General features: G+C 40.5%; 1 protein-coding gene across 2 annotated transcripts in view; it reads left to right on the top strand.

The window, feature by feature from the left end:
- Nucleotides 1–82: 82 nt before the first annotated feature.
- The window catches only part of USO1 (USO1 vesicle transport factor), a 90,497-nt gene continuing 76,696 nt past the window's right edge, over nt 83–13,883 (top strand). For both annotated transcript variants that reach the window (XM_035004784.1, XM_035004783.1), the window contains exon 1: nt 83–363. In XM_035004784.1, the coding sequence (XP_034860675.1) occupies nt 298–363 (66 nt within the window). In that variant the 5' untranslated portion in view covers nt 83–297. The remainder of the gene's footprint in view (nt 364–13,883) is intronic.

The following is a 13,883-nucleotide window of genomic DNA, read 5'->3' as shown; positions in this document are numbered from 1 at the left end:
GTGGGCGGGGCTTGGGCGGATACGGGCTACCGGCCTCCTCTCGCCTACTTTTCCCCTTTGCCTTCGCCCTTCGAGCCGCCACGTAATGCCACGTCCCCGCGCATGCGCATCTTGACTAGTGGTGGCGGCTGTTTCCGGGCTTAGGGGGCTGGAGCGGCCGGCCGCGGAGTAGGAGGCGTTGGTGGTAGCGGCCGGGGAGTGCAGAGTGCGGGCTTGGGGGCCAGGCCCTGCTGAGGGCAGGGAAAGTTACCTTTTCTTTCCCGAAGGGGCCGGTAGAGCCGGTGGCTGAGCGACAAGATGAATTTCCTCCGCGGGGTAATGGGGGGTCAGAGTGCCGGACCCCAGCACACAGAAATCGAGACGGTGAGAGGAGCGCGATGGGTCCGGGACTTGGGAAGGGTTCGGGCAGGAACGGGACGAAGGATTCGGGGGCCTGGAGGTGACTTCCCGCGCCCCGCCGTGGGCTGGGGGTCCACATGCCACCTCTGCCTTTGCCTCCCTTTCTCTGCTGAAACCCCCGAGTTATTCCCTTACGCCCCCAGCGCAGCCCCCACCGCGGCGTTTCGGCCAGGCTGACAGAAGCCGCGCCGCAAAGCTCCACAGGCCCGGCGTGGAGGGTGGTCCTCGGGTGGTGCCGCCCGGGAAGGGCTCGATCCTGGGCTCAGGTGGCTCGACCTGTCTCCTATACTCCTCGGGGCCGCGGGCCCTTGCCTCCTTTCGCCTGTCTCCACTGGCCGAGAGGAACCTGAAGTCCTGCTCCCTCCGTCGCAGCCAGGAATGGCACATGGGGGAAGACTGCAAGGTTTAAAACCCAGCTGTTGACTCGAGCATGTGGCTAAGAATAAAACGATAGTTTGGGGTCACAAAGCCACCTGCTCTGTCCCTTCAACTGGAGGAAGGTCGTTCTGCCAGGTGTTATTAGTTCAGACCTCGTTTTTCGGGCTCCTCCAACTCTATGCCATTTGGGAAATATTCGCTTGGACTTACAGGGGTATTTCGCGCTCAAACCGCTTTGGGACACATCCCTGGCTTTCCCTTACACTCACTCCATTCAGAAGTCTGAACCCTTGGTAATACGATTTGCAGCGTCACTTTAAAAACTTGTTAACCACTGAAAACAGTATTTGGTAGTTGGTTCAACGTTAGGTTTAGGATAAACTTCCTTTGCAGTTTGGTTAGTTTCTATTAGAAATGAGTGTGTGTGACATTTTAAAAATAAACTATTTGAGAATAATTTTAGATCTACAGAAAAGTGAGAAAGTATGACATTTTAAAGGTAAACTTTGGGTAGTATTCATAGACATAATTGGGATGTCTGTGAACATAGGTCCTATGTTCTGTGTTATCAGGATCTTGAAGGATAATAAGAGCTTTCATTTGTCAAGTTCTTACCGTGAGGTAGGTACTATGCTGAGCTCTTTATAGTCTATATTCTCCATTAATCTAACCACTCTGCAAGATGGATGATAGTACCTTCACTTGACAAATGAAGAAACGAGGTTTAGAGAGGTGAAGTAACTTGACCAGGGCCACACTGTTAGTAGTAGTAGAGCCAGGATTCAACCATGGTTTGCCTTACTTCTCAGCCTAGGTTTTCTTGCTGATGCTCATATTTTAATATTTGGGAATTTTGGAAATGTATCTAATATTAAAATTAATCTCTCACATCTGGATTAGAACAGTTTAAAGCAGAAGTTGAAAGCTGGTGAATCTCTTTTCCTTCATTTGAAAATCAGGAGATTTCATGTGTGCACACGTGCACACATGCGCACGTGCACACACACACACACACACACTGATATTTGACTTCTTTTGTCTGCTCCCACATGGCTACAAGGCACCCAAAGTGCCCTATTATAAGACAATGCTCTCTACAGATTACCAGAGTCACAGCCTACTTCTTCAGCTTGTGTTCATTTATTTTATTTCTGATATTTTTTGAGGCAGCAAGTATGGTTTATTAGAAAGTGCTTCGGATTTAGACCTTGATTTGAATCCTTGTCTTTCACCTCTAATTTGACTGGACCAGGCAAGAGATGGATAACACCCTGTGAGTAAAGTAAGGAAACCGCCTGCTTTTATGGGTGTAAATGAGGATTAAGTGAAATAAAAAATAGAGCCTGGCAGGGCGCCTGGGTGGGCTCAGTCGGTTAAGCATCTGCCTTTGGCTCAGGTCATGATCCCAGAGTCCTGGGATCGAGCGCCGTTAGGGGCTCCCTGCTCAGGGGGGGAGTCTGCTTCTTCCTCTCCCATGCTTGTGCTCTCTAGCTCTGTCTCTCTCAAAGAAATAAGTAAAATCTTAAGAAAAAAAAAAGTAAATAGAGCCTGGCACTTAGCATGTGCTCAATAAAGGGTAGTTTTTATTACATGTTTTTTTTGTTTTTTTTTTTAAAGATTTTATTTATTTATTTGACAGAGAGACACAGCAAGAGAGGGAACACAAGCAGGGGGAGTGGGAGAGGGAGAAGCAGGCCTCCTGCGGAGCAGGGAGCCCAATGTGGGGCTCGATCCCAGGACCCTGAGATCATGACCTGAGCTGAAGGCAGACGCTTAACGACTGAGCCACCCAGGCGCCCCTTTATTACATGTTTTTAGAGGAAGACTATTCTTTTTTTTTAAACAGTTGGCCTTGTCACAATGACTTCTGTAGAAAAGATGGTGTACAGTTGAGTATAGGATTTTAAAGTTAGAAGGTCCTTTGCAGATCATCCAGATTGAACCCCCTCATTTTACAAGTTAGGCACAGATCACTAAAGCAACTTGCACAGTATTACAGAGCTGAGACTAGAACACTGATCTTGCCATAGTGAATGGAACAACATAATTTTTACACCGTGATTTCAAAATGAAGCTTGAGTATCACTTGTGTATGTTGTTTATGTAAACTGAAAGGAAAGTGAGGGTCCTTGTTCTTGCCTAACTTTGAGCATGTATACTCAAAATTGGAAAAGTAATTTGTCTTACGGAGAGAATTAAAAGTTTACTCCCAAGTTACAGTGTGAATTAAGTTTGTTTCACCATCTCATTCCACTAGGAAATATAATGGGTAAAAAGGCTTATGGGTCACTAATTTGTAAGTATATTTGTAGAGCATCAGTAGAATGAGTGGTACAGTTTTAGATGTTTTAATTGGTGATTTGATCTGGTCGGGGTATTCAAGTTGCCAGAATTGGGAACCTCCAACTTACACATTATTGTTTAATATTTTGTAATTTTTTCCATTTCTGTAAAATTATTTTCATTGTGGTTTTCCATCTTTTGTGCTTTTCTCCAGCAGAAAGCCTCTTTGTCTAAGGTCTACCCGTCCTTCATTTTTTTATATCTTGTTTATTATTTTTTTTGTTAAAGATTTTTAAAAAAATTTTAAGTAATATATACACCCAGTGTGGGGCTCAAACTTACAACCCTGAGATGAAGAGTTGCATGCTGTAGCGACTGAGCCAGTCAGACACCCCTAAAGTCTAGCTGTCCTTTAAATTTTTTTTTTTTTAAGAGAGAGAGAGTGCAATTCTGTGCCAGGTGGTGGGGGTAGGAGGTGGGCAGGGGCAGAGGGAGAGAGAGGGAGCGAATCCTAAGCAGGCTCCACGACTGGCGCAGAGCCTGACCTGACGTTGCCTCCATCTCAGGACCCTGAGGTCATGACCTGAACCAAAATCAAGAGTCGGATGCTTATCCAACTGAGCCACTCAGGTGCTTTAAATCCACCCTTATTTTCCCTCCCACCAAACTGCAGATAATCTCTTTCCCCTCTGAGCAGTCTTCACATTTTAACTACATTGCATTTCTTAAGCTTTCTACTATTTGTATGTTTCATCTTTTCTAGACTCTTAAATGTCTTTAGGGAAGAGTTCATAAGTATTTTAATCTTTGTTTTTCCATAGTAGTAGATATTCAGTAAGTATTCGTTGAATGAATTATAGGGGTGTCTGGGTGGCACAGTCAGTTAGTCCGCCTCTTGATTTCAGCTCAGATCATGATCTCAGGGTCATGAGATGGAGCCCTGTGTTGGGCTCCGAGCTCAGTGAGGAGTCAGCTTGAGATTCTCTCCCTCTGCCCCTCCCCCTGCTTGTACTTGCTCACTCTCTGTCTCTGTCTCTGTCTCTAAAATAAATAAATCTTCAATAAATGAATGAATGAATTACAGTGGTATATGAAAGAAATCCCACATCTATGATCATAACAGCTTACAAATTACTAGGTGCTAAAACAATACCTTTTAAAGACTGTAGGAATCAAAGTTCTAGAATGATTGATGTCCATTTTGTCAAACTTTTTATTTAAGGGATTTTTCAAATTTACTGTGCTTTTACTGCTTTCTTTTTCTTTTTTTTTGGTGGGTAGCAAAGCAGTTTATTGAGTAATATTGAGTGATAATACGAAGCTCCCCAAGAGGGAGGGGACCCGAGAGGGTTGCCCCGTTTTCCTGTTTTCACTTAGTGAACTTAAGTATCTTCTAAATGTGTTAGAGTTACCTTACTGATTTTTTTTAAAGATTTCATTTTTAAGTAATCTTTACACCCAACGTGGGGCTCAAGTTTACAATCCCGAGATCAAGAATTGCATGCTTTACTGACTGAGCCAGGCAGGTGCCCCTATTATTGATTTTATAGTACCTAACTTTTAAGAGTAGCTTTGGATTGGTATTAAGATGTTCTCTAGAGACAAAGTAGTAAATACTTGTATTTGTATCATATGATAAGTAATTCTATAAAATTTTAAATATTTTAAGTCTAGAATTTCATCCTCATTAAACTTTGCATATTTTAGAGTCAAATACCTGTTTTAAAAAAGTTTTATTTGTTTAAGTAATGTCTACACCCATTGCGGGGCTTGAACTCATGACCCTGAGATTAAGAGTTCGCATGCTTTTCCAACTGAGCCAGCCAGGTGCCCCTTAGAGTCAAATACTTTTAAATTTGATTTCTCTTTTTCGCCTTAGAGAAAGGCACTGATTTCTGGTGATTGAAGCCTCCTTAGGCTGGACATACTTTGCTGGGTGCAAATAAACACTAATTATACTAAAACTCCTACTTATTTTTTTGTATGCATACATAGTTAATTTTCTGTCTACCTTTCAACTAATAACCTTTTTTTTAGATTTTATTTATTTGACAGAGAGAGTACAAGCAGGCAGAGTGGCAGGCAGAGGGAGAGGGAGAAGCAGACTCCCCGCTGAGCAGAGAGCCCAACATGGGGCTCGATCCCAGGACCCCGGGATCATGCTGAGCCGAAGGCAGTCGCTTAACTGACTGAGCCACCCAGGTGCCCCAACACATGGGATTTTCAAGAAACTAGCTTTTTATTTTTTTTTTAAAGATTTTATTTATTTATTTGACAGAGACACAGCGAGAGAGGGAACACAAGCAGGGGGAGTGGGAGAGGGAGAAGCAGGCTTCCCGCGGAGCAGGGAGCCTGATGCGGGGCTCAATCCCAGGACCCCGGGATCATGACCTGAGCCGAAGGCAGACGCTTAATGACTGAGCCACCCAGGCGCCCCAAGAAACTAGCTTTTTAAAAAACATTATTGGGGTGCCTGGGTGGCTCAGTCATTAAGCCGCTGCCTTTAGCTCAGGTCATGATCTCGGGGTCCTGGGATGGAGCCCCACATTGGGTTCCCTGCTCAGTGGGGAGTCTGCTTCTCCCTCTGCTGCTCACCCCGCTTTCTCACTCTCTTTCACTCTCTCTCAAATAAATAAATAAAATCTTAAAAAAAACAAATCCCAAGTGTTAACATTTGATGATAAATCATGGGGTGGGGGGGGTTTCTTTTCTCAAGTTGTATTCCAAGGCATAAAAGTTGCTTAAGTCCTGAAAAAGTGTGTGGAATTACCGTACTGAGAAGTTGTCTCTATTTTTTTTTTCTTTTTAAAGTAAGCTCCAGGCCCTTTGTGGGGCTTGAACTCATGACCCCAAGATCAGGAGTCACATGCTGTACTGACTGAACCAGCCAGGTGGCCCAAAGTCATCTCTTTTTAAATCAAACTTTGATCAGCTGGCTTAAAAAGCAGAAGAGCTAACAATATAGAGACAGCTATACTTTCTTATGATAAAAATTATTATTAAGGAATGTGTGCTTAAATTTCGAAATGGTTTTGGTTTGGTCAAGCATATTTTATACCACGTTACTATAAATGTATAGTCCGAAACTCTTATTTGGGTTCGAGTTTCATATTCTACATTAATAACCGGGTCATTGTCATCACTGCAATGTGTTTTCTCTCTTGGCTCTCTTGCAATAACAGTGTCAGAGAAACCATAATAATGATTTGTGTTTTATTCACTTCTGTATCCAACCAAAGATGTCTCATATTCTTTTTATGTAGTGTCTATTGAAAACTACATGGCTTTTTTGAAGGGTTAATATATAGATTATTAAGGGCAATTTTAAAAAACTAGAATCATTTAAATATTAGACATGCTACCAGTACCAATGTATGTTCCAAAAAAAGTGAATGGATGTACCTAAATTTGTTACCAATGAAGTGTGCTGGGTAATGATCAAAAACAAAACAAAAAACCTAACATTTATACAAGGTTTATTTATTTATTTAAGTTGTTTGTGTTTTTTTATAGATTTTTATTTTTTTTATTTATTTTTTGACAGAGAGAGAGAGACAGCGAGAGAGGGAACACAAGCAGGGGGAGTGGGAGAGGGAGAAGCAGGCTCCCCGCTGAGCAAGGAGCCCGATGTAGGGCTCGATCCCAGGACTCCGGGATCGTGACCTGAGCTGAAGGCAGACGCTAAAGGGCTGAGCCACCCAGGCGCCCCTATACAAGGTTTATTAAGCAGTTTACAAATATTTTCAAGATGGAGATATAAAGCAAGTTGTGTTTGCCAATTTTATTTGACCAGATCCCTTTTTTCCTCAGGAAACCTTGTGGATCTGAGTGTTCTGAAGAATATACTTTAGGAAAAATTGTCCTAGAGAATATATTTTTTATTTATTTATTTTTTAAAGATTTTATTTATTTATTTGACAGAGAGAGAAACAACGAGAGAGAGAGAACACAAGCAGGGGGAGTGGGAGAGGGAGAAGCAGGCTTCCCGCCTAGCAGGGAGCCCTATGCCAGGCTGGATCCCAGGACCCTGAGATCATGACCTGAGCCAAAGGCAGACCCTTAAACTGAGCTACCCAGGCGCCCCGAGAATATATTTTTTAAAGGAATGCTACATTTAACAAGTCTTTCATTAGCATCTGTTTTATGTAGTTTTTGAGGTGTTACCCATTTAAATACCTAAAAGATAAAGCACCAGATACCTAGTGCTTTATGGTTTGATAATTAATTATAATCTTGAATCTGATTATCTTTTAGGAGAGAATAAAATAATTTCTTATGTAAATTTGCTGATAGGAAGTACCATTTTTCTTTCTTTACTCATTTACCTTCTGTTATTTATACTGCGTCATTTTTTTTGTCTGTTGTGGAAATCCTAGAAAAGGCCTGCTTATATTTTTATACCTCAGGCAGAAATGCTATAAACATTTTTGTACCAAAAGTTACCTTTAACTTGAAATCTTTTGTGGTGTTAAGACTTTGAGATGCTAGCATTTGTGTTAGGTTAGTTGGTAGACAAGTTTCATAATGATGCCTTGCTTGGAAAGAATGTATTTTCGGAAAGCATTGTTCATTTCTTAGAGAAAGCATGGAGAATAAATGAAGCAGCATATTACCTTGGCTGACTTATTGTTAACTGTAATGGAAATAGAGTGTGTTAGAGTCATTGGATTTATTTTGTGAAGAGACTGGTGTTTGACTTTGTAATGTTCTCACATTTTTTTTAGATCTTAATAATTTAGGTCATCTAAAGATAAGACTGATAAGACTTTTGCTTGTTTTATAAAACCTTCTGAATTGTAGAGTTCAATTTAAAATAAATTTCTGGTTCTTGTGTTCTAGAACACTAATTTTTTTTGTTCCATTAAAACAATGTAAATGAATTCGTTATTGGTTAACATGAATTATTTTTTTTTTTAAGATTTTATTTATTTAGTTGACAGAGAGAGAGAGGGAAGAGTGAACGCAGGCAGAGGAAGAGGGAGAAGCAGACTCCCCGCTGAGCAGGGAGCCCGACATGGGGCTCGATCCCAGGACCCTGGGATCATAACCTGAGCCAAAGGCCAACGCTCAACCGACTGAACCACCCTGGCGCCCTTATTTAAGTTCTACAGTAAATAGTCGTGGTTGGGGAAGTTCTCTCCAGGGAAGCTGTAACTATGTTTTAAGTTTCATGAAGGCAGTTGTATGATCAAATATGTTGGTATTAGATGCTTGATAAACATTTATTGAATAAATATGATGGAATAATTGAGTTAGATTTTTTTAACTGGCATTCCTGTTCTTTATTTTTTGCATGTCAGTTAAGTAGTTAACTGAATACTTTAAAAAAATAAGGGTTTCTGTTAGGAATTCTGAGGAAATACGGCAAACTACATTATGTCAGTGTCTTTAAATTGTAACCGTACCTTCAGCATGCTAGTTCTATGCCACCTTCCTCTTTTCCCTTTTTACTTTTCAGTGGTTTTTCATTTTCACATTCCTCATCTCACTTTTTTCTTTCCTAGTCATTCCTGTTCCCACTGCTGCTTTTTTGGTCCCTTTGTGTATATCTGAATAAAAATAAATGGAACTATTGGTTAGCAAATAACAAACAGATACTAAATTCCAGTTATTAGGCTGTCATTCTGATTATGCTCAATTTACCAATTGTTAGTGGATTATTTGTCCTTTTCAAATTTTTCTTGGTAAAATTGTGAATGTCACATGACGATTACTAAAAACAATGAATAGTTCTGATACGTAATCATCTCCATGAATTGCATTATGTTATACATACTATTTTACTAATTAGCTTTTTAATTTTTTTATGACACAAAATGGCAAACAGTACTAGTAAACTTTAAGACCCCTTTGACTACCATCTTTAATTTCAGTTCTCTTTGCAGAAATAACCATGAGGCTTTTTTTTTTTAAGATTTATTTATTTAATTGAGAGAGAGAGAGAGAGCAGGTGTGCAAGCAGGAGATAGGGGGAGGGAGAGGGAATCCCAAGTTGACTCCATACTGAGCGCAGAGCCCTTCATGGGGCTTAGTCCCACAACCCTGAGTCACGACCTGAGCCGAAACCAAGAGTCTGAACACTTAACCAACTGCACCACCTAGGTGCCCCCAGAAATAACCCTGATTCTTTTTTCTTTTTTTTTTTTTTAAAGATTTTATTCATCCATTTGAGAGAGAGAGAGAGAGCAAGAGAGGGAACACAGGCAGGGGGAGTGGGAGAGGGAGAAGCAGGCTTCCTGCTGAGCAGGGAGCCAGAAGTGGGGCTCGATCCCAGGACCCTGGGATCATGACCTGAGCCGAAGGCAGACGCCCAACGACTGAGCCATCCAGGCACCCCATAACCATGATTCTTAATGTGGTATAAATCCTTCCAGAGTTTTATGACTAATTATGCATTTGTACAATATAGAATTATGTATTTGTGTGAACATATTTATCTTTTTTTCATAAACGATATACTGTTTATAGTGTTTTGCAGCTTACCTTTTTCATTGATATGTCCTGGAGATCTTTGCATATTAAAACATAGAGCCACTTTATTAGAATTATTTAAAATATCAGATTTTCAGTTACTTTGTTAACCACACTATACTCAGATTATAAAAGCATCTTTTTTTTTTTTTTAAAGATGTTATTTATTTGACACAGAGAGACACAACGAGAGCGGGAACACAAGCAGGGGGAGTGGGAGAGGGAGAAGCAGGCTTCCCGCAGAGCAGGGAGCCCGATGCGGGGCTCGATCCCAGGACCCTGGGATCATGACCTGAGCCGAAGGCAGACGCTTAACAACTGAGCCACCCAGGCGCCCCTAAAAGCATCTTGATAACAGGATACATGTCCAATGCATCATTGTATTTATCTCTCAGAACACCTAATACTTTGCATGATACAAACTAATTGAAGAACTACTGTCTTTGAGTTTTTCCTTATTACCCCTTTCTGATCCTTCTAAATTAAACTTAACTCTGAGTCAAATTTTATTCAAATATGTTTTTTCTTTTTAGAACTGTTTTTGTTAATAAATAGTATTCTGTTGTTTAATGCAAGAGTCCACAAACTCAAATCCCAACAGTGTCAGTTGTGTAACATCATTGTTCAATCTAGTAGGTCAGGTTAGAAGAGAGCAGAGCTCTGGATGAAACTGGAGCCTGCACATCCTGGCTTGACAGTGTAGATGGAGCTCAACTCCAGCCAGTTGTTGCCTCCAGAAATGTAGGCTCAGAGAGCCAATTTAATGTAATGGTTAAGCACTCAAACTGCTTGGCTTTGAATTCCATGCAACCACTTACTAGTTTTGTGAACTTGGGCTTACCCACTGTGCCTCTTTTTCCTCACCTCTAAAATGTGGGATAATAATAGTGCCTATTGTATAGGGTTTTGTGTAGATTAAATGAATTTAAAAATATATAGATCTTTAGAAAAGACTGGCACATACTAAGTGGTATATATTGCCATATTTTAACAATTCTGAGATGCACATTAACGTGTAAACAGCTCTGAAGTCAGATTGCATCATGTAATTATAATTGGCAATATATCTTTTTTCTTGGTGTTACATTAAAAACTGGTGGATCTTGGGGCGCCTGGCTGGCTCAGTCAGTAGAGCATACAACTCTCAATGTGGCGTTTGTGAGTTCGAGCCCCACATTGGCCATAGAGATTATTTAAAAAAGACGATGGATCTTATAATTGATGGCTTCTTAAATTGTGTGAAATACAGTATTAGTTGTCATTAGCTATCAGGCTAATTTTCTTCAAGAAAAGGTGGAAATCTGGATTTTTATATGAAATCTTTCAATTTTGAAATGTTGGCTTAAGGGGCACCTGGGTGGCTCAGTCGTTAAGCATCTGCCTTCGGCTCGGGTCGTGATCCCGGGGTCCTGGGATCGAGCCCCACCTCTGGCTCCCTGCTCGGCGGGAAGCCTGCTTCTCCCTCTCCCTCTCCCACTCCCCCTGCTTGTGTTCCCTCTCTCGCTGTGTCTCTCTCTGTCAAATAAATAAAATCTTTAAAAAAAAGAAAAAGAAATGTGGCTTAAAAATTATATCAAACAGTGTCATAGGCCAAATAGATTTTTCAAATAGTATACCAAACAAATACATAATTACTGATCAGGTAAAATTGAGTTTTTTGGTTTTTTTTTAAGATTTTATTTATTTATAGGACAGAGAGAGAGACAGCGAGAGAGGGAACACAAGCAGGGCAAGTAGGAGAGGGAGAAGCAGGCTTCCCACAGAGCAGGGAGCCCGATGTGGGGCTCGATCCCAGGACCCTGGGATCATGACCTGAGCTGAAGGCAGACGCTTAACGACTGAGCCACCCAGGCGCCCCTAAAATTGAGTATTTTTAACTTATTCTAAGTTTTGAGTATTAAGCAGCCTTAGAGTTTATCTAGTTTATTCTTCCATCTTGCAGATGATGATACAGACTTAGCAAGATATTTAAGTTTCAGTCAATCCTTATTATTCATGGATTCCATATCTGTAAATTCACCTATCTGTTAAAATTTATTTGTAACTCCAAAATCAATATAAGTAGCACTTTCAGGTCATTTGTGGACATGTGTAGGGTAGTGAAAGGTTTGAGTCACCTGATGTGTATGTCCCAATTTGAGGTCAAAGAAAGAGATGTTCTACCTTCTTGTTTCAACTCTCATATTAAACCATTGTCCTTTTCACAGTCTATTTAGTGTCGTTTTTGTGCTTTTTGTTTGTGATTTCGCTGTTAAAAATGACCCCTAAGCATAATGTGGAAGTGCTGTCTAGTGTTCCTAAGCATAAGAAGGCTGTGGTGTTTTCACAGAAAGTATGTGTGTTAGATAAGCTTCCTACAGGCATGAGTAATAGTGCTGGTGCTGTGAGTTCAGTGTTAATGAATCAAGGACATGTACTGAAAAAGATGTCTTTAAAGAAATACACATAAAACAAGGTTATGTATTGGATTGATTGAGGAAAATGTGACCGCAGACTCACAGGAACGTAGCTCTGCATTCTTCTTAAATGCAAAGGTTCAGTATCTGCTAATTCATTGTTTATAGTCACTCACAGAACATAGAACTACATGAATGACAAGAATCAACTGTATTCAGAAAGTAGATGAACAGTGAGTCATCCGGTGCTATGGTAGAGCACATAAGAGAATAAAAGCTAGATCTAATATATTCTGGAAATTTCTTTAAATTTTTGTTTAGTTATTGAAGCAATAGTGAAAACATGCTTGTTATAAATAATTTATATCAGTATGTAGTCTAAAATTGCCACTTTCTTCTTCTTTTCACTGTCTCATTTCCCATTACCAGGGGTAATTGCTGGTGAAGTTTGGCATACATCCTTCCAGAATATTTTCTTTGCATTTACCAATATGTTTATTATACAAATGAGTTTCTTTTTAAGAGTGGCATAATTATATTCACAGATATTTGTTTTGTTTTTTTTAAAATTTAATAGGGGTGCCTGGGTGGCACAGTTGGTTAAGCATCTGACTCTTGGTTTTGGCTCAGGTCATGATCTCAGGGTTGTGAGATAGAGCCCTGCATCAGACTCTGCGCTCAGTTGGGAGTCTGCTTGAGATTCTGTCTCCCTGTGCCTTCTCCTCCCCAAGTAAATAATCTTGAAAATTTTAACAGTAGGTATTAGGATATTTCTATTCACTAATCAGTAAACAGATTTTTTCCCCCACAGAATTTATTTAGTTTTAAAGATTTTGTTTATTTATTTGAGAGAGAGAAAGAGCGTGTGAGCAAAAGAGCACAAGCAGAGGGAGCACAGAGAGAGAGGGAGAAGCAGACTCCCACTGAGCAGGGACCCCAATATGGGGCTCTCTCTCAGGACCCTGAGATCATGACCTGAGCCGGAGGCAGCCAGTTAACCGACTGAGCCACCCAGGTACCCTTCCCTCCCCACAGTTTTATTTTATTTAGAAGTTTCTAAATATATATATAGTTGTTGGGGTTTTTTTTTGTTTTTTTTTTTTTTAGATTTTATTTATTTCACAGAGCACAAGCAGGGGGAGCAGCAGGCTGAGGGACAGGGAGAAGCAGGCTCTCTGCTGAGCAGAAAGCCCAACCCCTGCAATCATGACCTAAGCCAAAGGCAAATGCTTAACCGACTGAGCCACCCAGGTGCCCCTGCCATCATGTCGATGAGAGTGTTGAAGACTCAGACAAGAGTTTGTGACTTCAAATACCCAGTAAATTTATGAATTTTGCTTTGAACTATGAGTTGGCTTCCTTGGTTAGTTTCTGAGATAGTGAGTTGCTAGTAACAAAGTCCCTCACCTCAGGATCCCATTTGAGACACTGAATAAATTAATCCTTTAACTTTGAAATACTGCCCTTTTCCCTTCTGATGGTATAACATAATCATTCCGTCTGCTTCCCTACTTTTCCACTTGCTTTGTTCTTGTTACCCATTACCCACACTTCCGACTATATCCAAATCAGTGCTTAACTTGGGGCCATCTGACCAACTAGGTTATGTAAAGTAGTACTCTCCACCTAATCACTATCTCATTTCCCTGATTATTTCCCCTGTCATGCTTATCACTTTATCTTTTTAAAATTTATTTTATAGTCTCCTTGCCATTATCTTTTCATTAGAATGGGTACCTTCTATAGTGGCTCATTGCTATTCCCCCAGAATAGAATTTTGCAAGGCCTTTCAAAATGTCAAGCACTGTAATAATATTTCTCAAACTGTGGTGAAAGACCAGTTGCTTTAGTTGTTGGCTTTTGGTTTTATTTTGATTCTTTTTTTTTTTTTTTAACGCAATTCTCACAGACCAATATTTCTGTAAAATACAATAAAAATGAATGGCTGGGAAAATG

The sequence above is a fragment of the Mirounga leonina genome, unplaced genomic scaffold (genome assembly GCF_011800145.1).
Source record: "Mirounga leonina isolate KUSES-001 unplaced genomic scaffold, KU_Mleo_1.0 Mir_129, whole genome shotgun sequence".
NCBI lineage: Eukaryota > Metazoa > Chordata > Mammalia > Carnivora > Phocidae > Mirounga > Mirounga leonina.
This window is presented reverse-complemented; position numbering and strand designations above follow the sequence as displayed.